General features: G+C 60.3%; 1 protein-coding gene across 10 annotated transcripts in view; it reads right to left on the reverse strand.

Moving 5' to 3' along the window:
* Window positions 1-22,348, reverse strand: part of AATK (apoptosis associated tyrosine kinase) — a 35,571-nt gene that overhangs the window by 2,643 nt on the left and 10,580 nt on the right. The window contains exons 1-12 of one of the 10 annotated variants that reach the window (XM_053570482.1): window positions 11,964-12,075; window positions 11,244-11,471; window positions 11,101-11,140; window positions 9,520-9,667; window positions 7,359-7,433; window positions 6,819-6,937; window positions 6,642-6,729; window positions 6,038-6,171; window positions 4,654-4,738; window positions 4,436-4,557; window positions 3,148-3,297; window positions 101-2,690 (exon numbers count right to left, since the gene is read on the reverse strand). In XM_053570482.1, the coding sequence (XP_053426457.1) occupies window positions 101-2,690; window positions 3,148-3,297; window positions 4,436-4,557; window positions 4,654-4,738; window positions 6,038-6,171; window positions 6,642-6,729; window positions 6,819-6,937; window positions 7,359-7,433; window positions 9,520-9,667; window positions 11,101-11,140; window positions 11,244-11,421 (3,729 nt within the window). In that variant the 5' untranslated portion in view covers window positions 11,422-11,471; window positions 11,964-12,075. Of the gene's footprint in view, window positions 1-100; window positions 2,691-3,147; window positions 3,298-4,435; window positions 4,558-4,653; window positions 4,739-6,037; window positions 6,172-6,335; window positions 6,481-6,641; window positions 6,730-6,818; window positions 6,938-7,358; window positions 7,439-7,524; window positions 8,409-9,519; window positions 9,668-9,832; window positions 10,244-11,100; window positions 11,141-11,243; window positions 11,472-11,963; window positions 12,098-22,348 lie in introns of those variants that run through there. The other 9 variants (XM_053570479.1, XM_053570484.1, XM_053570481.1 and 6 more) reach the window with 9 other exon arrangements.

Genomic DNA, 22,348 nt, shown 5'->3' on the forward strand with positions numbered 1-22,348 from the left:
TTCAGGCCACCTGGAGCTGCAGCCCCTCCCCGCTTTTTCCTCTGGGCACACACACTCGGCTCCGCCGCCCCGCATAGACCCTGGAGCTGAAGTTGCCCACCTGGTCGAAGAGGTAGACGGTGACGTCGTCGAAGAAGGACACTGCCTTCTTCTTGCGCTCCAGATCCTCGCAGAAGGCCTCGGACAGCAGGCTGGGCATCTTGAGCAGGCCGCGCAGGTTGCACGCGCTCTGGCTCTCGGCCACCACCACGGGCACCCCAGGCACCTCCTCCTCGCTCTCCTCGCTGGGCTCCTGGATGCTGTAGCAGCGCAGCTCTTCGTCTGACTCGTCGCTCTCCTCACTGTCCTCCTCTTCCTCCTCTGGCCGGCCCTCCAAGGCTGCAGGGAGGCCGGGCAGAGCTAGGGAGAGCGGGGTTCTAGGGGCAGGCAGGCCCCCTGTCCGCTCCTGCTGGGTCAGCCCTGACAGTGGCCCAGGGGCCCCCTGGAGCTCGGAGCTGTTGCCCTCTGAGCTTGGCAGAACTGGGGTCAGCAGGAAAAGCTTGGAGCGGCTGGCGTTGGGCACAGGTGGCCCCTTGGCTGGGCCTTGGGACTCAAGAGGCTCTGGCCTGGGGTCAGCGCTTGGCTCTAGGGAAGACCCATCGAGTGGCAGCACCTCCCTGGGGCCAGTGCCTTGTGCCTCCCTGGGCACCTCAGGCCCAGGAGAAGGCTGCACAGACTGTTGCCCAGGGCTCTGTGGGCTCTTCACGCCTGCCTCTGGCCCAGGGACCTGGACTCCCCTACACTTCTTGTGGGCCACAGGGGGATCGGACTCAGCGTCCAGGTCAGAGAAGTAGGCCGAGTCCCGGTACGGGTTCTTCTCACTGAGGCCTGCAAGAGAGGCAGAGAGCCGAGTCCCAGGCCCAGGGCTCTCCCCTTCCAAGGCTGGCTCCCCGAAGGCCTCGGGCTCACACTCGTGAGACTCTTTGAGCACAAACTCAGGCGACTCATAGTTCTCTGTGTCATAGCCACTGTCTAGGGCTCGGGGCTGCCCACCAGGGTTGCCAGTGCCTGATGGGCTAGAGACCTCACGGCCACCATCACTGGCTGAGGAAGGGATGTCCAGTGAGTCCAGGGAGTCAGGTGTTCCAGCCTGCTTCTGCAGAGAGCGGAAGGCAGGCACCACATCTGGCTTCTCAGCCTGTGGACCGTCACCGGATAAGTCGGTGAAGACACCCGAAGTGGCCTCAGTTGTGTCCTCGTCCTCACTACTGGGTATTTCCACCTCAGGACAGCAGCTGATGCCATTGTCAGCACCCTGAGCAGGTTCACTGGGCGTGTCAGGCAGGACATCAGAGACACCAGCCGCCTCTGAGGGGAGCGGGGCTACCTCCTGGGAAGGGGAAGGAAGGGAGGGAAGGGGTAGCTGGGGTCCAGCAGAGCCCTCAGCCTCCTGGGCAAGCTTGGGCTCTGCCTGGGGCTCGCCCCCATTAATGACCACTTCTATCCAGGTGGGTGTGACCAGGGAGACAACAGGACCCTGGGCAGGGCACAGATGGGGGAGATCAAGACAGTGGCCTGGCTCCTGGCCAGAGGAGGCTTTCTGCAGCCCAAGCAGAGGCTCTCTGGGGTCCTCCTGGGCTATGGGGTGATCCCGCTCAGGCGAGGCCCATAGGGTCTGATTTGGGCTGGGGCAGTCCTCAGTGTAGCTGCCCCCGTAGCCCAGGTCCCAGGACTCAGGATCACGGCTGCCACTATTGTTGTTGGCGGATATATTGGAGCTCCAGTGTCTCTGCTGGGTGGCCCTTCGTGCTCCAGCCTCTCCCAGCTCCTCCTCAACCTCTGATGACCCGCCCACAGAGCACCGGGAGGGGGATGTGTCCAGTGGGTCCTCGAAGAAGGGCGGGCAGAAGGCAGCCAAGCCCCAGTCTGCATCCTGGACTCTGTGCTCTGCTGGCCTTAGGGCTCCGTGTGAGGGCGAGAGCGAGAGCATGCGGGAATGGCAGAGTGAGTCTCCGGCGAGGTTCCTGCGCTGGTGGTGATCACAGCTGTCCCAGGGGCTGTCGTCGGGCTGCGCATGGCCCATCAGCGGCTCTGTTGCCAGTGATTCATTGACACTGCCATCAGAGTTGTCATCCTGCTCAGCGGCGCGGGGGCCGGGGGCGCAGCCGGCACAGTCGGGGTCGTGGCCGGCGGCGGACGCGGCCTCCTCTAGGCGGATGAAATACTCGCTGCCCAACGACGGGCTGCGCGCACTGAGCACGGGCACCACGCCAGGGGGCGCACAAACCGGCGGGCACAGCTCCTGCAAGCACACGACGCGGCCAGGGCTTAGAGCACCTCCCTCCGGCGGAAAGGCCTCGGCGCCACAGCCCGCTTCCCACTTGTACTCGAAGTTCAGGCCATGGCTTGTCTCAGTCACCGTCAGCACGTCATCACCGTCCGCGTGGAAGCCATCGCCCGCGAACTGCTCCAGCAGCGGGAAGGACGAGGCGGCCGCGTTGTCCGCGGCGCCGCCCAGCGCAGGACCGCCCGCCGCTGAACCGAGGCCCACACCGCCCCCGCCCGGCCGCAGAGAGCGCCAGCGCTGCTCAAACTCCTCCTCCTCCTCCTCGTTGGCGCCCTTGGCGCACAGGTAGGACAGCAGCAGGTGCACCTCCTCAGCTGTGGGCCGCTGCTCAGGCTGCAGCCAGCAGAACTGCATCACCTCATACCTGCGGGGAGGCCCCCATGGGTGGTGCAGGCCAGGAAACCCAATGGGGGAAAGGCAACACTAGTAAGAGAGGGAGCAGTCATGGTGGCCTTGGCCAGAGCCCTGTGACTGGGGACCCCGTCCAAAACAAAGAGGGATGGCTAGGCTGGGAGGGGCACCTCAGTGGCAAGGGGTGGGGCTCCCCTACACTCAAATTGCCTTGAGGGCCCCTCCCACTTTATTCAGTGACTCCCCAAATCTCTCAAGGCAGGCCAAGCACTGGGTGGGCAGAGGGCTACATTCCCTGCAGGTCACCCCTCCCTGCTTATAAGGGCACAGAGGCTGCAGGTAGAAGTCAGAGGCTAGGGAGGCCAGATCTCCAGGCGGTCAGGTTCAGCCGCCTCTGCCTTGGGAACTCTATGCACCCCCCATCCCAGCCCCTCTGGCCAGGACAGGCCAGAGGTGTGGTGGGGCCTCACCAGCGATCCGACAGGGTCAGCTGCAGCTGGGGCTTGGGCAACTTAAGCTGCTGCTCGCGGATGGCATAGGCCAGCACCTGCCGGTCTGAGTGGTGAGGGTAGGGCTGTGCACCCAGCTCAAAGAGCTCCCAGATGGTCACACCCAGGGACCTGCAAGGTGACAGCCGTGAAACAGAGCAAGCATGGTGGGCTGTGGCACGGGCCAGAGGATGCCGCAGCCTCCTGCACCTCTAGGAACAGAGCTCAGTACCATAACAGCTGCCCCTCCCCAAGGATAGCACATCCCTCTAGTAAAGAGACAACACACCAACATACCCAGGCCCAAACCTGGCACCAGGGGCCTAGCAAATATAACAAAAGGCTGCCCAGCCTTGCTTGGAGCCCAGTGCACTGTCCATTCATTTGACACATAGAAGACCAGACACTACCAGGAGAGGGAGCCAGAAGGTGGGCAGAGCCTGGGGCAGGACTAGACCCTGAGAACAGAAGGCTAAGGGGTGGGGACCAGACCAGGGGTGCCCAGGGGTCCTCAGCGCTGGAGGAGGTAACTGGGGAGTCCTTTCAATGACCAGGAGCTGCACCCAGCTTCTTTGGACCCCAGGCTGTCTCAGACCAGGGAGTGAGAAACAGAGTCAATTTGGCCACAGAGGGAGCAGTGTGGTGCCCTTGGCCACAGCCCTGTGACTGGGGACCCCAGCCAGCATGCATTAGGGTGGCCAGGCTGGGAAGGGCACCTTGACAGCAAGGCAAGGGTGGAAGAAGGGAGCAGTGTCCCATGATGGGGTAGGTCACAGTTAACCAGCTTAGGGGAGGCCCTGAGAGCTCAGGAAGGGGCTGGTCCACGGCCCAGGTTCTGAGGCCTCAACAGGAGCAGGGGGACAGCCAGTTGAGGCCTGGATGGGGAGGGAGCAGGATAGGCCCTCCAAGGCCAAGAACAGGTACCCTATGGTGGGAGACACCCCCATAGACTATGGAGCCTGCACCCTCCATTCCCAAGGTCCTTTGACTCTGTAGAGCCTGCAGACCTGGCTCAGTAGGAGCTCAGGGCCTTAAGCTTCTGGCCTGCAGTCTTGGGGATCCCCTGTACCAAATATAGTCTGAACTCAATGCCCAGTGTCAACCAAACCCCACCCCAAACCTCTCTGTGGGAACAGAGGCAAGTCAAGGGCCCTGCCCCAGGACGGGTCCCACCAACCCAGCCCACAGGCAGCAGCAGCCCCCCACAACTCCACAAGCGGCCATGGCTTGGCACTGGTGGGAAGGTAGCCACTGGGGAAGTTGCCCTCACCACACATTGCTGGCCTTGGTCTGGTCCACCACGAGCAGGTTGCTGTGCACCTCGTCTACCAGCTCGGGCGCGATCCAGCGCAGTGGTACCCATAGCTGGTCAGTGGTCACAAAGTAGTCTTCCTGTGGGCACCCAAGGGGAGGAAAGGGTCACCCCTGCCAGGAAGCTGGCCCCAACCCTGTGCCCCACCCTGTCGCATCTGGTCCCCCCCAACTCACTCTGTATTTGCAGTGGGACAAGCCATAGTCGCCAATCTTCACCGTGAGGTCAGCTGTAAGCAGGCAGTTCCGCAGGGCCAGGTCGCTGCAGGGCAGGGGCATGGTCAGCTGGGTGGGCCGAGCTGGGGCGTCCAGCACAGAGGGTCCTTTGCCAACAACTGGATGGCTGGTTGCCCAGAGCATCCTGGGCTCAGCCCGGTGGGCAGACAGGAGGGGGAGACTGAGAAGCTGCCACTGCCTTTCCCCATTGCTGCTGCCAGGGGCCCACCCCCATGCCTAGCACGGGGCACTTTGCACAGGCTGTGCAGATGGGCCTGCAGCATTACAGTGCAGATGAGGAAAAAGGGGCAGAGAGGGCTGGAGCCAGCACTGGACCCCCACACCTCCTGCCCTTCTCTGGTGCCAGTCTGTTTCCCTGCTCTTCACGGACACATGTGGCAGCCAGAGCCCTGGCCCTGCCTGTCTGTACCCCATGACACCATCCCCCTTAGTTCAGTGGGGGTGTCCTGGAAACCCTGCCAGCTGCCAAGGGCTGTGTTCCAGGTCCTGGCTCATCCCTGCCCCTGCAGGGCCAGAACTGAGGCTCGCCCTGGGCCACCCTCCTGACCCTAAGGCAGGGTGGGGACATGAGGCATCTGTGGGGTATCTGGGTCACCTCTAACCTGGTGGCTGGCCCTAGCTTTCAGCTTTACCCCTGCCTGGCTGGTGGTCACTCAGGTGTTCAGGGCACAGGGCACTGGAGCAAATATGGGTCGACCCACACCTGCCATACTGCTGGCTGCGCTGAGGACTTGGGGTGGGCTGTGTGCTCTGGGCAGGTCGGGAGGCTGGCAGCTGCCCTCTTCAACAAAATCACTGATGCTGGAGTCGCCTGAGTCACCACTCAGCACCAGGATATTGTTGGGGAGGACAGCCGTGCGGCATGCGGGCTGGGCGGGGCCACTCGTCCGTCACCATTTCTTCCAGCATGTCCCCCTAGGCTTCCCAGGGCTGGGTATCCTGGCTGGTCTTTCTATCAGAGCAGGACAGTGCAGAGCCCTCCCACCCACTGCTGCCTGAGGGAGACAGGGTGTGGGGCCTCCGGGTTGTGGCTGACTGCCTCAGAGACAGAGGACAGGCCAGCTGGACAGTATGGGTTTCTTCAAGCCTCCTACAAAACAGATGTCAAACCTCTATCTTCTTGATTTTTAAAAAACTTAGTAGTTCCTTTGCAGGGTAGCTATTTGATGCTTTGCCGGTTAATCTTCACAGCACCCCACCAGGGATATGTCACCCAAATGCCCCTTCTTCAGGGGAGGGCCGAGTCCCAGTGTGAACCTACCCAAGGACATGACAGAGCAGGGACCTGGCCCGAGGGTGACCCAGCCGGCACAGATGACCTCACCTGTGCACATAGTTGTGGCGGTGCAGGTGCAGGACACCGCAGGACACCTCACAGGCCATGCGCTGCAGGGTCAGGGGGTCGGGTGCCACAGACTCTGTCACCCGGCAGCTCCGCAAGTAACCCTTGAGGTCCCCCTGCCAACAGGAGCGCAGCAGGTCACCAGCCAGCTGGGGAGGGGGCACCAGCACACACTGCTGCCTGGCCCTGGAGGCCTCCACCCACCCGTCACTTCCCTTCCCGGGCTGGGGATGGGTGGGGCTGAGCTGGGTGCCTGGCAGCTGCCCAGGGGAGACAGCACCTACTGCTCACGTTGACTGGCTTTAAGAGCAAGGCCACAAGTTGAGGTGGGGGACTGATCCCAGGGCTGCTGGGACATCGCGTGCTGGACCTCAAGGGACACAGGCAGGTTGAAAAGCAGCTGCCAAACCCCCAGACTCCAGTGATGTTGGTCACCCTCTCCACGTAGGGCCACTCTGGAGTTAGGACAAGGCCCCCAGGGTCCCAATTTACGGGGTGAGGCCCACAGAGGGTGGCACCACATGCTGGCAGGGCAAGAGGGGCCCAGCTCAACCCCTTCACCAGGCAGCTGTGGGTAGTGACTCACCAGGGGGCAGAGCTCCATCACCAGCAGGTAAGGTGTCACCTCAGCACACTGGGCCAGGCACTGGAGCAAGTTGCTGTGCTGTAGGGCCCTGCGGGAGCCCACAAGAGGAGTCAGTGGCCAGAGTCTCTGTCACAGGCTCCAGGTCCCGGCACCCCCGGTGCCCAACGCGGTGCCCACCTGTGGGGCTGGGCCTCCTCCAGAAACTGCACCTGCTCCTGCACGCTGGCGCTGGCCTTCAGCTCCTTCACCACCACCTGGGCGCTGCTTACGCCTGCAGTCACCTCCCCCAGGAACACCTGTGGGAGAGGCATCACCCCCCCCACCCCCAGAACAGGCCACTTCTCTTTCTGTGCCTCAGTTTACACATCTGCAGCACGGGGTGGACCCACCCAGTGACCCCTCCAGCTGTGGTATGCCGAGTCATTCGTGCCAATCTTCCCCAAGGCCCCTGCTGTGCCCACTCTCTCCGGGCTTCTGCAGTGAGGAAGAGGGACCCAGTTGTCCCATCCAGGCTGGGGATTTGGGCATAAGCCAGGACTGCCCCTACCCAGTCACCTCTGAGTATCTGACATATGGACTACAGGGAAGGGCTGCAGCAGACCCTGAGGACTCCTGGGGAGGAGCCTGCAGGACCTGGAGAGCACCCCCACCCCCAGCCAGGACAGCACCCAGGGAAGCAGGTATGCACCCCAGCCCACCCTCCTCAGACACACTCACCTTCCCGAACCAGCCATGTCCAATCTCCTTCAGGTACAGGAGGCTGTGCCGACCCAGATCCGTGGACTTGAGAAGCTGCACTGTGGCAGGGCAGAGGCTCAGGGACCCCACCCCAGTCTCCCCACCTCCCTACCCAGACCCTCAAGGGCTGCCTATCCCAAGTCACCCCGAATGCCCCAGTGCCATCTGGTGGGGGCAGGCTAGACCACCAAGGGGCTTCCATCAGGAGCCAAGTCCTCTTGGAGGTAGGGGCGGCTGCTGCCCAGGAAAGCTGGGGATCTGCAAGCCACACCCGGGCATCTATCTGGGCATCTGTGGAAGGGGGTGCCTGAAGCCACAGGGACAAGCCAGGCCAAGGACAGCAGGGCCTGGAGCTGGACCCACCACACAGGCCACATCAGGCAGGCAGTGTGGCTGGGATGGGAGGCTGGTGCTACATCTCAGGGAGGGCACTGAGGCAGCCCACCCCTGCCCTGCCACAGGCTGACATCCCTGCACTGGGTGCACCAAAAGCTCCTTTGTTGGGGGCTGCTTGGCACAGCCCTGCACGGAGCACACTGGGCCCTTTCTCCTGCAGGCTGGCTGGCTGAGGTCAGCGAGAGATGGGGTCAGTGAGGATGGGAGGAAGGGGCCAGGGCTGGCCCAGCCCACGCATACCCTGCCCAGCCCAAGGAATTCCCTGAATTCTGCTCCCACGCCAACTGCCCGAGGCCCCAGGGTGGGTGAGCTGAGGGCTAGCTGCCAGTGGGGAGGGGGCTCCTGCTAGGGTCCAGAGACCCAGAGAATACTGACTGGATGCTTAACAGGATTTGGGGGAGTCCCACTGGGCTGTGTCTAGGCACCCCTCTCTAGCCTTCACTGTCCTGGACAGGTTCAGGGTCTTGATTGTGGACATGAAGACAGTGATGGGACAGGAATGTGCTGAGACAAGAGGCGCCCCTCCAGCACTGCAGGAGGAACAGCAGCTCTGGCTGTGCTCACCATCTGTACTCTCCAGAGGGGTAGGACTCCTGCGTGGACTTGGAACCCCGGATGTCTGGGGGATGCCCTCCTTAGAAGGAGGTACTCTCCTCCCACCCTCCCGCCCCCCCCAGAAAACTGCACCCAGAGATGCAGAAGTGAAGAAAAGCAGCCATTGCCCTGTTCTGGGTCCCTGTGACCTTGTCCTCAGGGCCTGTGCTTCAGGGTGGCTGAGGGCCCTTTGCAACAGAGGGTCTGTGAGGTGCTGTGGAGAGCTGTAGCCCCCAAGGATTCCCAGCCACAGCAAAGGCTGAGCTCTCAGGGCAGGTGGGGTGGCCTGCTCATTGTCACAGCAACAGCTGTGGTGCCAAGGCCCTGTTGCCAGCAGAGCCCCTACAAGACCAGCAGGGCCTGACTCGTCTCCAACAGGCTGGGGGTGAACAATGAGGGGGTAGTCCTTGGCCAGACGCTCCCATGAAACTGGCACTAGTCCCAGTGACCCATGCCCATCACCTAGGCTCTAAGACTAAGTGGGAGGAGGACCCCTGAAGCTCAGCTATGTGCCCTACCCTCTTGAGCATGGGCCCCACATCTGCCCTGTGCGAATGGTCAGCCAAGATGCGGCAGCAACCCCAGGATGGGTGCAAGTGCAGACATGGCAGAGGCAGCGCCATGGGTCACGGAGACAACAGCAGGCCCCTGACTGCGCCTGCGCCACCAAGTTGGCCCCCCCCAACCCCAAGTCTGAGTGAAAGGCCAATTCACAGCCACCCACGGGGGGCCTACCAGTGCCCCTCCTCTCTAGCCAGGCACAATGGAGGCCATGTCTTCACAGTCCTGGTGGCGCCAAGGGGGCAGGAGTCTGGGGTCAAGCATCTGGGGACCGCAGAAGAGCCCCCACCCCAGCATGTGGGTGACTAAGCCCAGGACCGGTGACCAGCCACCTCTAGCCTGCTCAGCCGCTCGGCAATGCAGGATGGAGGGTGGCCCCAGCCTGCACATAGCTAGTCCCAGGCTTGGAAAGGGCCACACACCCTGGCCCCCCCAGCATGGCTGGGTGCAGGCCCAGGCGCCCACAGCCCCAGGCACCACCACCCCCACCCACTTCTCCAGCCTGTGGAGCTCATCCTGGGCTCTGCGCACCCTGATAACCCCCAAAGACCATCATCACCCAGCACTTGCCACCACCCAACACACTCACCTGAGCGCCCTGGCTGCTTGGCCATGGGCAGGGAGACCTCGGTGAGCGGCAGGATGTACACGTCTGGCCCGTTCTGTGCTGCCGCGGCTGGGGAGCCCTGCGCCGAGAAGTCGGCTGCATACTCATCTCCCTCGGTGTTCTCAAACTCCTGTGGGCCAGGCCACAGGCGTGAGCGGCTCCCACAGGCCAGGCTCCAGGCCCCGCCCTGGACCACTGTCCCAGGAAGGACCAAAGGCAGAACAAGAAGGGGCTGCAGGACAGCAGCACCACAGCCTCGTCCAGAACCAGCCCCCACCCCCCAGGAGCCCCTCACCCTGGGCCCTGCCCACAGGCATGCCCTGCCACAGGGCAGCTTCGGGGATGGGGTTCCCACCCCAGAGTCTGCCGGGAGAAACAAGTAAGTGCCCCCACTCCTGCCAGGACAAGGCGCACTCCTGGACATCCCTGGGCAGTGAGCACACAGCCATCTGCACCCCGAGGCAGCACCTCTACCCCACAGCTATTTGCCCACAGGTGGCCCTTGGACTTTTGCCCCAGGTGGCTGCACCACCTCCTGGGTGCTCCCAGAGCTTCTTAAGAGCCTGGCTCCGGACAGCCCTGGACTGAGCCATTCCTGGCTTGGCTGCTATTTTGAAATGTAGCAGCCACACCTATCTGGGGGGGGACGCCCAGGCCAGGTCCACAGCACATTCCTGAGCCCAGAGGCAAAGTCCCTTAAGTCCTGGGCCCAATTTAAAACACCTCGCTGACACCAACTCCATCCCTGGGCAGCTGGCACAGCCTCTCCATCCCTCCACAATCGTCACTGCCCTGAGGCTCAGGGAGGCTCAGGCCACCCACTTGGGGCCATGCTCCTGTGCACAGATGGCTGGCTTGGAAGAGAGGCAGCCTGGGCTCCTCAAATGGCTGTGTGACCCCAGGGAACCTCCTTTCTCTGGGCCTTGGTTTTCTCACTGCTAAGCAGGGCTGCAGGCTGTCAGTATCTCAGTCCTGGCCTGCACACTGAGAGGATGGGGGAAGTGGGCTGGTTTTCCCCTCCCCAGGACCCCGCATGCCTTCTAATGCCACTCCCAACTCTGACAGGGGCTCTACCTGATGCCTGGGGGCCCAGGGCTGCCAGCACAGTGGGCAATCATGGAGCTCCCAGTGAGCGTCATGGCCCTGCCTGGCGCGGGCCCCAGGGCTCAGGAGGAGCCCACCACAGAGGCAGGCTCTGCACAGAGGCGTGCTGCTGCTGGAATGTTCCAGCACCATGTTCCCAAAGGAGAGGAGGCTACAGGGGAGGAGTTGGCCCTTGTTTGGGCCTCATGCCCCTGAGCACAGAGGGGGTGGCACACACAAAGGCCCTGCAAGTACCTCCCAGGCTCCCCCCACCAGCTGCAGCCCCCCCACATTGAAGCTCTGGCCTCAGGATCTTCCAGGCAGACACCAGCATTGCCGGCCCAGCCCTGGATGCCAGCAGGTCACAGGGATAGCACCCCAGAGGGTAGGGGGGGACCCTCAGGTTCACAGCTACCCCCTGTTAATGGGGTCTGAGCCCCCTCAAGAAAGTTCTGGCAAGGGTCATGTCATTTTCCTCACCTGTTCCCTTGGCCCCTCCTGGGACTCTGAGGCTGTCTCCCTGAAATAGGGGTGATGTTGGCTGGGGCGTGGGTCATTTAATATGAAGGTGCCCCCCAAATACAGGCAGGGTGCCTTGACCTCCCCCAGAGTAGGAATCTGACCTCTAGCCCAGAGGTGGGGCTGGCCCTGGTGGGCCTGTGAGTGACTGAGGGTCCTCGCCGGCCGCATCTGCTCATCAGTAGGGATGTAGCCCTTGTTGGCTCTGGGGCGGTGCCTCTGGCTGGGCTTTTTAGCCCAGATTCTGCCTGGTCTTCCCTGCCTGGAACTGCAGCTGGACATGTGGTGGCCATGGGGGCTTCCAGGGCAGAGGATGGCATTTGGACACCGTCCTTGGGAAGGGAGGCCTCAGTTGCAGAATTCAGTCCCAGAGGGTATCTCTGTGGGCCACCGTCACTCACTGCCCCACATGGCAGCCTGCTCTTTAGATCCGCCTCCCACCTCCAATGCTGGGAAGGTCTCGGTGCTAGGACATGTGTCTGGGTGGCGTTGCTTTCCTTTTGCTGCCTCAGCTGGGCAAGGACCAGAACGCCCCACGGGCAGCTCCCCGGCAGGAGTTGGTCCTCTGGGTAAATGAGCCCCTCCAGGGAAGTGAGCCCCTCCAGTGCCAGTGCAGGAGCCCATGAGGGGCCACCCTCAGCCTTCCCAAACACCCGGGGGCCTGAGCCTGAGCCAGGACAGGATGGCGTCAGGTCACACACACCCACAGAGGGCACCCAAAGTGGTAGAGGTGGTGCACGTGGCCTCGGGAAGCTCAGGGTCATGTGAACCGAAGAGGGCCACAACCTCAGCCCAGGGGCAGCCCCACAGACGCCAGTCCTCACCTTAAACCCGATGCCACCCTTCTTACAGCACAGGCAGGCCAGCATGAGGACGATGACGGTGAAGAGCCCCGAGAAAGACACGGCCACCACGGCAAGGGAAGATGACCAAGACAGCTCACTGAGTGGGGCACCGTCTGCAGGGAAGGCAGCTCAGTTGGGGGTTGCCTCAGTGGCCCACACAGGTACCCTCTGTCCCCACCGGAGGCCTGGCTGCCCGGACCTCAGCACCCAGCTCCTTGCCCCAAGAGGCCAGGGCAGGTAGACAGACAAATGTAGCTGTGGTGACCAGAGTCCACGATCCCAAGTCCAGCCACCCACAGGGGACCACTCTGGCCTTGGCAGGGGATGTGGGGTAGACAAAGCAGCCACTCCCTGCCCAGCTGCTAATGCTAGGATTCATGGGCACCTCTGAGAGGTCGAGGGCTGCAAGGGGTCTCCCACGTCTCTCAGAGATTCCAGTCACCCTCCCTTTCCCTTTCCCTTTGGGACCAGGAAGGAATTCATAGACCTTGCCAAGCAGGAGAGACTGTGGACTGGCTGCTGTCCCCCAGCCATGCACCGGGCTCCAGGCAGCTGGGTGCAGGGCCTTGAGACACAGTTTTCTCAGTCTTCCTTGCAAACATGGGACAGTGTCTCTGGGCAGCAGTCTCCCTATGTGCTCCACACCTCCAGTCATCCCTCTGCTGAATGCACTTCTGGGGCCTTTGGTGCTGCTTCTGTCCTTGGACTCCTCCTTCTACAGTACCCGGCCAATGCAAGTTCCCTCACCCTGGGGGGAAAACTGTCCCCAATAGCACAACCTGTCCCCAATACCCAACCAGAGCCTGGCTGCCACAGTAGGACTCCCAAGCAGTGCTGAGGCTTTGGTGACACTTGGTGAGCCTGGTGCCCACAGTATGGCACAGTGGCCAGCCTGGGCATCCCTGGGACAGAGGAGGTGGCACACTGAAATGGCAGCTCTGTCCTTGGGCCTGCCGTGTCCTACCACACCCACCTCCAATTCACATCCCCTCCTCTGGCCACTGAGCACCTACAGCCTCTCAGCTCTCAGTAGCTGACCTCTCGGGACCCTGTCACCACCCTGCACACCCAGCTCAAGCAGCTGTCATCTTTGCACTGCCAGAAAGGCAGAGGCGAGGGCCAGCTGATGACAGCATGGCTGATCATGCTTCTGCCAGGGCTGTGGGCTTTTGGGCATCTGGGATGGCTGCCTGGAGGTGGTGTGAGCCTGAGAGCCTGGACCGGTGGCGCATGCAGCCTGGGCTTCCTGCTCAGGTCTGCAGGCCATTCCCCACACCCACACGGGGAAGCCTGGAGCAGGAGGCAGGCAGGGTCGGGATAGACAGAAGGGTAAGACCTGGGCCACTGCGGCAGGGATGCCAGCTCAGCCTTTCCCTGGCAAACACCCCTGTGAAGGCAGCCACACCTAAGGGGCCAGGCCATGTTCCTGATCCCACAGGACCATGAGTGGTAAGGTTTCTGGGGGGGTGAACAGGTGACCCTCGCATAGTATAGTCACCCCCAAGCCACTCAGTGTGGACTCATGGGGCTGAGCAGCTGGCACCCTAGAGACTGTGCTGTTGCCATGGCACCCCTCCCTGCTCCATCTGTGGCCGCCTAGCGTCATGCGCTCCCCTCCTGCCACCTCCACCCACGCTCCCCTGGCAGCCAAGGATCCCCAAGCAGCTAGGCCCTTCCCGGGTGGGACATACTGGCCAAGTGCAGGAGCCCCTCTGTGGTCCTCAGGCCGGGAGGTGGTCTCCTGGTCCTTAGACACAGCAGTAGTCTCTGCAGTCCTTCCCCTAGTGCCCCTCAGGGCCAGACAGCCCTTTCTACCGGGTAGGTGCTGTCCCCAGAGGCCTGTCCTCAGTTCCCCTTGGCCTCTACCTCAGCCACCCTGGGTCCTCTTCCCATGATCCCATGACCTGCCGGCCACCCCCCCCCCCCTAGAGTCTGCTCCTGACCTCCAGCAGACCTGGACTAGAGAGCTGGGTAAGGGCAGGGCAGAGAATGAGCCTCCCCATCACCACCATGCCTGGTCCCTCAGGTGGCCGAAGAAGCCAGCCAGAGCCAGAGGCAGCACAGAAAGGGGCTGGGCACCAGAACTTCCAAATCTACAGAAAAGGTCAGTTTCTAGAGCCCCCCACCTGTCCCAAAACAGTAGAAACCACAGCAGCCACCCCAAGGGCCACAGCATGTGTCAGGAGCTTCACCCAGAGACCCTTGGTTCAGACCTATTGCCATTTTGCAAATGAGGATGCTGAGGCCCATGAGTGTTAGGTGCTTTGGTCCAGGTCACCAGCAAGCCTGTACCCTGCTCTCAGCCACAGGAGGACCCAGGCGGAGAGGAGGGTTCCCACAACTCCTAAGCCCCACCTGGGTCAGCTGCCCAACATCCTGAGCTAAGGGCATCCGCTGCGTCTGGACTTCTAGAGGCTTCTCTGCCCTGCTGCCTGGCCCCAGGCTGTAGGGCTTCTGGCAGACCAGGGTGCTGAGCGCCAGGCCCAGTGCCCTGAGTACCATGATGCCTGCTATAACAACACACATGCACACAACCATGCATGGGAGCACATGCTCAGATCCTCTGCGCACTGGCCCCACACGCACACACATAGGAGTGCACACACATCCCGTTTGGTCCCCACAGCAGCCTGCACAGTACGTCCCGACCATACTTCGCAGGAGAGAACACCAAGGCTGAGAGAGTTACACGTCCACCCAAGGTGGTCCAGCTGGCATGTCTGGGTCTGGGCCAGCCAGAGCCTGCTCACCCCCTGGGGATCAGCCCTACTAGTGGTGAGGGAGGCCTAGGCCCATGTGGAGTCTGCTTGGGGTCACAGAGGATGAGCAGGGTCAGCTGGGACCTCACGCTCCAGAAACCCACGCCCAGAAGGTGGGAGTTGCACGGTGTTATTTCTGGAACTTCCTGAAAACCCCATTTAAACAAATACCCTGTGTCCAGCTCTTCAACACTGGCAGCTGACAGCCTCCCCCAAACCCTCTGGCTCCTGCCTGGCCTTGCCGTGACCGCCGATCCTATTGTGCCTCTTACATGGCCCTGAGCAAGCACTTGCACAAAGGGCCACGTCGAGCCAGCCCCCAGCCTGCTGCCCCTGCCAGCACCCCAGCCTCCATGACACTGTACGGGGGCTCCCCAGAACAGTGAAAAGGTGCTCAGCCCTGCTCACCAACCGCTGGTGCTGGCGGCAGCCCACCATTCATACCCCAATCATGATGTGCACAGGAGTGCCCAGACCTTGGCTCCTCAATGCTGCTCTCCCCTTCTTATGAGGGGACCCACCAGGATCCTTATAGCCCAAGCCCAAGTTCTTACTCACCAGCCTTGCCCTGGCACCAAGTCAGCCAGCACAGACCCCGGGACAGTGACTATTGCTATGATCCTGCTCTTCCGCTATAAGGGCTCACTGGGCCTTCAGCCCACCCACCTATTTATGCACTCGGGACACTTATTTTCATTCCATTTATACCTTTTAGGGACTCCCATTTTGTTCAGTGAATTGTAATATGTTACTAAGATTAATTCAGGAGAATCCAGTTTGATTCTCAAATTGTCCCAGGTTTGGTAAGAGAGGACCTGGTATCTGCAGAACAGTGGCCCTTACAACTGTCCACTTCCTAATCCCATACACCTGTGACTGTCATCTGATAGGGACTTTGCAGACATGATTCAGGAAGGGAACTTGTGATGGGCAATTAGTCTCGATTATCAGGTGAGTCTGACACCCTCATGAGAGTCCGTGGAAGAGGGGGCAGCAGTCAGAGGACAGGAGACCCACCCATGGGGGCAACTCAACCTTGCGGAGCTACTGAAGGCCAGGAATGGGTCCTTCCCAGAAGCCTCCATGAGAGGCAGGCCCCCCAACACTTCCACTACAGCTATTGATGGTGAGTTTACACCTTGGACTCCAGACCTTACAATAACAAGCTTGTGCAGTTATAAGTCACCAAATCTTCAGGATGTGTTAGGGCAGTCACAGGCAGGAAACCAGTGTGATGGCCCCTCTGGGAGGTTCCACCAGTGGCCACACAAAGCCCTTGGGGCCAGGCCTGGCCAGAGCACCTGCCCCCGATCTGCCTTGGCCTCCTGGGGTGCAGGATAGGGCCATGAAGTGGACCCACAGAAAGCCTGTCCAGACAGGTGGGCCCACATGCCCGGCCCTGGCAGGCCCCCACCGGGCCAGGTGCCAGTCCTCAAAGGGATACTCAGATGCCAGCCATTTGCGCCTGGCCACCAGCCCGTCCTGTGGGGCCAGTGACTGGACATGCTGTTTGTCTATAGGTGATGAAGTCCAGTCCACCTTCGAAGTCACCTAGGCCAGGTCACACCTGCAGGATTAGCCGGGCCCAGTGTCAAAATCAATGTCCAATCAGCCATTGTCCGGCTCTTGAGGCCATGAGCTGTGCTGAGGTGGGGGAGGGAGAAGGCGGGGGAGAGAGGAGAAAGAAGCAGGGAAGACAGCCCCCCTACCCAGTGATCTGGCTTTGAATCCAGCCCACCCCAACCCCACCCTGCCGCCCCGCCCCCAAACAGCCCAGCCCTCACCTGTGAGGCCCCACCCACCCAGACTGGTCCAGGCTCTCCAGGAAGCCCAGCCTAGCATGGCCCAGACAAAGGCCATTTCTGTTGTGACCAGGGTATCCCCTGCAGGGAGGCAGCAGACCTGCCATCCAGTGTGACCTTCACCCCCCACCAGGTGGCACCCTCTGGCCATTTTACATGTTGAAGACCATGCAGTTCAGGGAGCACTGGGCAGGTGGGCAGAGGGAAAGGCCCCCAGCAGCAAACATTCACGTGGTCCAGTGTGCATTTGCTCAGAAGGCGGGCCTCTCAACCTCCCCACCACCAGAGTCCTGGCACGGGCCCTTCCTAAAAAGGCCACTGGGAGAACTTGGAGAGTGACCTGGCTGAGGTCTGAGGATACCTCAGACTCTAGACCCTGTCCCAGGGAAGCCTGTGTGGGCCTGGGGCCCTCAGACATGTCACCTGGCCGAGTGTGGCATCTACTCGATGTTCCCACAACTGCACGTGCAGGCCCCACACACCTGAGACTGCTTAGGTTCCTGTGCGACTTGGTCCGGGCCTGCCTGGGGCCACGCTCCTCTGTATCCATCCCAGCCCCCTCGGCCCCCCTGGCTTCAGAGTCTCCCTCCTCAGCATGGCCCCAGGATTAGCACCTCCCCATGGAGCCAAGACTGTGTAAAATTCAGGGGCTCTAAGGTGGGGGTGCCACGGGATGACCCACACAGGGTAAAGCGGCTTCCACTCTTTCTGCTCACAGACCCTCTTCTTGAGCTTCAGGCCCTGCCTTCCAGGGGCTCCAGGGGCTCCCATCCATTAGACACCGTGAGACTCAAGCTCTGGTCCTTTCTTGCCACTCACCACTCCCAGCCCCTTATCCGCAGCAGGCATGCCCAGAGAGTGGATGGGGCCCAGGCAGCCCCCTGCAGGCTTCCTCCATCTGGGCCACCTTCCTATAGGGGCAGGGGCTGCCTGCCTGTCTGGGACCTCTGGGCCCCCACCTCACACTGTCTCTGTGCTCTGCCCCTCAAGTTCCCCCTGAGTGGCCACTAGCATTTACCTGTACCCTGTGGGTGGGGGGGGCTTCCTTCTGAGGCTGTCCCTTTTATCGTGGGTGGTCCTAACAGCCAGGGTCCCCCACCCACCAACGTCCCCGTGCAGGCTTTGTGGTCAAAACTGGGGAAGGTAGGCAGGACCCTGGGAAGAAGCTGGTAACACACTGCGGGTGTAGGCCTAGGGGTGGCTGAGAGCACATGGTAGACCTTGGACTCAGTCCCCAGGAGGGGTCACAACAGCCTGGGGGCACAGGGACAGCAGAGGGCCACCCAGTCACATTTCCTGTATAAGAAGAGTTATTTTTTATTATTATTAAAGCTTCTTTTTTAATCAGACTGATTCACACAGTCCAGCCCCAGGTGAAAACACACAGTAAAGTTAAACACACTTTGCCCATTAAAAATCATACCTTGGGAGAAGCTCTGAACAGGTGAAAGAAGCTAAAACATTTTGGAAAAATAAAAGAGCAGAGAGAGGGAACCTACCTTTCCAGCTTTAAAAACATCAAGAGCTGCAGTGATTAAAGCCGGGTGATGCTGCACCAGCAGATCCATGCATGTGCGGGGATCAGGCCCTGGGGCCGGTGAGCACAGCCACAAAGGAGAGATCCCTGCCCCCCGGTCACGGTACTGATACAGTTCAAATCTGTGAATCTAAGTAAAATTATAGCAACTTCAAAAAAAAAGGTAAACATCAGGTTTCTTTTTTTTTGAGACAGAGTCTCACTATGTCGCCCTCAGTAGAGTACTGTGGCATCACAGCTCACAGCAACTTCCAACTCTTGGGTTTACTAAGCGATTCTCTTGCTTCAGCCTCCCAAGTAGCTGGGACTACAGACACCCACCGCAACACGGCTTTTTTTTTTTTGGTTGTAGTTGTCATTGTTGTTTGGCAGGCCCTGGCCAGATTCGAACCTGCCAGCTCCAGTGCATGTGGCCAGCGCTCTAGCCGCTAAGCTACAAAGTCTTTAAGCTCTACACAATGGAAGGGATCAGGAGGAAAAGATGGAAGGCTTTGGCTTCGTAAAAATGAAGGTTCAGCAAAAGCCTCATCATAGCAAGGGCACACGGCAAACTGGGAGAAACGGGTTACAGAAAAAAGCTGATGTCACTGCCACTCAGAGCACACAGTCAGCAAAGACCCCCAAACATGAGCAAACTACGTGAAGTTAGCTCACGAATGAGGACATACAAATTGTCACAACCCACACGAAAATGTTCAGCTTCGCTCATAATCAAAGAAATGCAAATCAAACATAATGTCCAGCTCCTGGATAGCAGGAGTTTTTAGAAGCTGGTAAACCAGAAGCAGCCACCCAGGCTCTCTGGTGGGTCTTAAGTCAAAACAGCCTGGAGAACTGCCTTCTCTTTGGCCACGTACTTCACGTCTGGGAATTTAAACAAAACAAAAATAGACTGGGCATGGTGGTTCACACCTGTAAATAATCCCAGCAATTTGGGAGGCTGAAGTGGGAGGACTTGAATCCAGGAGTTGGGCCCACCCTGGACAACACAGCAAAACTCCATCTCTACTTTTTAAGAAAAGGAAAAAAATTTATCCTGGCATGGTGGTGGGCACCTGTTGGCCCAGCTACTTGGGAGGATGACTTGTGCCCAGGAGTGTGAGGCTGCAGTGAGCTGTGATGAGGCCCCTGCACTGCAGCCTGGGCAAGAGTGAGACCAGAATTAAAATGAATTAAAGAGTGAGAATATTGATGCCACAGATGGAAAAGGCCTTTTGCGCAAAGATATTCAATGTACTGGTGTTTACAAGAGTGAAAAACAGCCTCAATATTCAACAATGAAAGAACGATGAAATAAAAACAATGGTGCAGCTGCAGAATTAGCCATAAAAAGTGAACTTAAGATGCTTCAAATAAATGGAGAGACATCAATAACATTATTCTAATTAAAAGAAGCGGGGTACACAAGGGAGTGCCATCTGGACTGCACGGTCAGGGTATACGCACACCCAGGTGTGTGTGATGGGGCTTTGACACCTCACGGATGAGACGGACGCTATACACGTGGGCAGCCCAGGCTACTTCAGCTGTACCTCAGTAAGGCTGAAAACAAGCAGCAGGACGCAGGACTGTTTGTGAATCCTGATCACAACCACATCAAAAGACAAAACAAAGCTAGGAGACAACATCCCACAGTGTAAACAGTGGCAGCTCTGGGTTTCCCCCATGCTTTTCGCATTCTTGTGAGAACACATGGCCACTGCAGTCGGGTGATGTGTGACTTTATTTAATTATCACCCAAACCTGAAGCCATCACTCCCTTCTTCAAAGAGCCTGGCCACACACAGAATGGAACCAGACGGCCACCTGGGGTCTCGTCCACCCTGCCCCAACCATGCTCAGGACACCCCACCTCACACCCCCCTCCTCCTCGGCCTGGGATGCGGCCCCCTCCACCTCTTGCAAAGTAGGCTCACAGGGCCTCCCTAGTCCACATCCTTGCCCAGGCTGCTCGCAGTGACCTTCTGCTGGACCAGTGAGCATGGCCCTGGGACAAGGTACCTGGGGACACTGGCTGGGCCATGCACAGCAGGGGAGAGGATGCTGACAGACACGCAAGCATCCCCACATGCACACGCCCATCCGGTCCTGCTCTGAGCCAGCCAGGACTCCCGAGTGTCCGAGGAGAAGCTGACACCATTAGTAAAGGGGATGCTGATGGTTAGTGCCCCTCAGGAGAAGCCCCTGGGCCCCAAGTCAGTGAGGTGTCCCCAGGTGAGGGGGTGTGAACACACGATGGAAGGTGGAAGTGCCTCCCCAGGCAAGCACAAGGCAGCAACCCAGCTCTGTCCCAAGGCCAGCATGCGGCCAGCACGCAGGCGGCTCAGCTGCCCTGAGGACTGCATCTGGGGAGGGACAGCCCCACCAATCTCCTCCTCCTTCCTAGGCTCCAGGCCTCAAGCTCCCTTCCCTGCCCCCAGCACAACCTCTGTGACCCCTGGCCAGGAACCTGGACACCAGGCCCCAGTGGCCACCCCACCTCACCCTTCACCTGGATGTTCTTGCCAGACCAAACATGACCAAAGCCAGCAGCCCCGCCCCCAGCACACCTGGACCCCAGCGGGAAGCCCCCACCTCTGCATTCCCCTGTCTTCTCTCGTGTCCAGCCCGCCTAGGCCCTGACCTCTGCCCTGTGGCCAGCAGTCCACGAGGATGCTGCTCACGTCTCCTGGAGGGCCTGCGGCTACGACCATCACGGCCGTTCCTACCCAGGCCACAGCCACCGACGCCCCAGCCTTGCCTGGCACCTTCTATCTGTGCTGCATGCCAGCCCCCAGTGCCCACCAGGCTCCCTCCTCCAGGACTTGTGTGTCTAAAGATAGGCCCTGACACACGGCACTCAGAAAGGATCGTCAGCTCACCAGCCACATGGCCACACAATGCTGGTGCCTCGGTTTCCCCAGTCTACCTGGAGCATCGCGCCTACCTGTTTGATCTAAGAGTGAACGTCTGACCTGTGAGCGGGGCCACAGCTTTTTAAACAATGGACGTGGAGCATGGAGACAGCTTCGCTGTTGAGGGGCCACAGATGGCAGCTCAGAGCTGCCAGGAAGCATGCGGAGAGTCCACTGATGAGCTGCACCCAGAGCAGGGAATTCACAGAGACAGAAGTGAGCAGTGATGGACGGTGCCTGTGGCTCAAAGGGGAAGGGTGCCGGTCCCATATGCCGGAGGTGGTGGGTTCAGACCCAGCCCCGGCCAAAAATACACAAAATAAATAAATAAATAAAACACAAAAATAAATAAATAAAATCTAGAAAAGAAGCGAGCAGTGGGGCTGTGGGGGTGGGCAGGGGGCTCCTGAGCTGACGAGAATGTTCTGGAACTATGAACAGAGGTGGCTGGCCAGCAGGCAGGCAACATGGTGAAGGCCCCACCAGCCCCTGCGTGGCTTGCTGTTAGGTGAACTGCACCCCAGTAAATGTCTTCAAGCAAGCAGTCAGCCACCAGCAAATCCATGCCCAGTCAGTGCTGGCCAGCTCATGCCTGTGTCCCCCTCCCAGCCTCTTTCCTGCTCTGTCACCAGGGATGCCACCTGCCGCCGCCCAGCACCGCCACCCGCCACCCCGGCTCAGGGCCCACGGCCCACGGCCCACGGCCACATTCCTCACCCATCCCCTTTGGGAAGCCACCCAGACCCCCCAGAACAGGGGCCACCTCCATAACAGGCAATGGTCCTGGGGACCTGATCCTGGGGGACCCCCTATCGCAACCAGGCACTCTCCATCACCCCTCTGCAATGTCGCTGCCACACACGGCGGGGCTTGGGACCCCCATCCCACCTCCACATGGGTGAGGCACAGCCAGACAGGGCCTCTCTGCCCAAGGCAGCCAGTGGCTAGTGGCGAGACTCGGGACATCAGAGGACCTCCAGCCCCCTTCCCCAGGGTGATGCAAACAGGATCTCGAGCAGGAAGGAACTGGTGCAACCCAGGAAGACGCGCTACTGCACTGGCATGGCGGGAGTGGTCGCACGCCCCAAGGTCCAAAGTCCAGAGGGAGTTGGCGTATCCCCTGACACCTCTCACGGACATCCTACCTTCCAGCTCTGGACAGTGTGGGGAGGTCCTGGGGCAGAGTAGGGGAGGGGAGGGTACCCCAGAGACATCAGCAGCAATGAGAGCTGGGGGGCTGGGGGCAGGTTTCTCTGCAGAAGTTCACCTGAGGGCCCAAGACACCAAAGCTTCTGAGAGGAACAGAATTCCCCAGAGGAGGAGACCCTTTTCCAGCTGCAGACCTGGGCGCTAGGCAGCCAGGCCAAACACC

Source organism: Nycticebus coucang, chromosome 18, assembly GCF_027406575.1.
Source record: "Nycticebus coucang isolate mNycCou1 chromosome 18, mNycCou1.pri, whole genome shotgun sequence".
Lineage (NCBI taxonomy): Eukaryota > Metazoa > Chordata > Mammalia > Primates > Lorisidae > Nycticebus > Nycticebus coucang.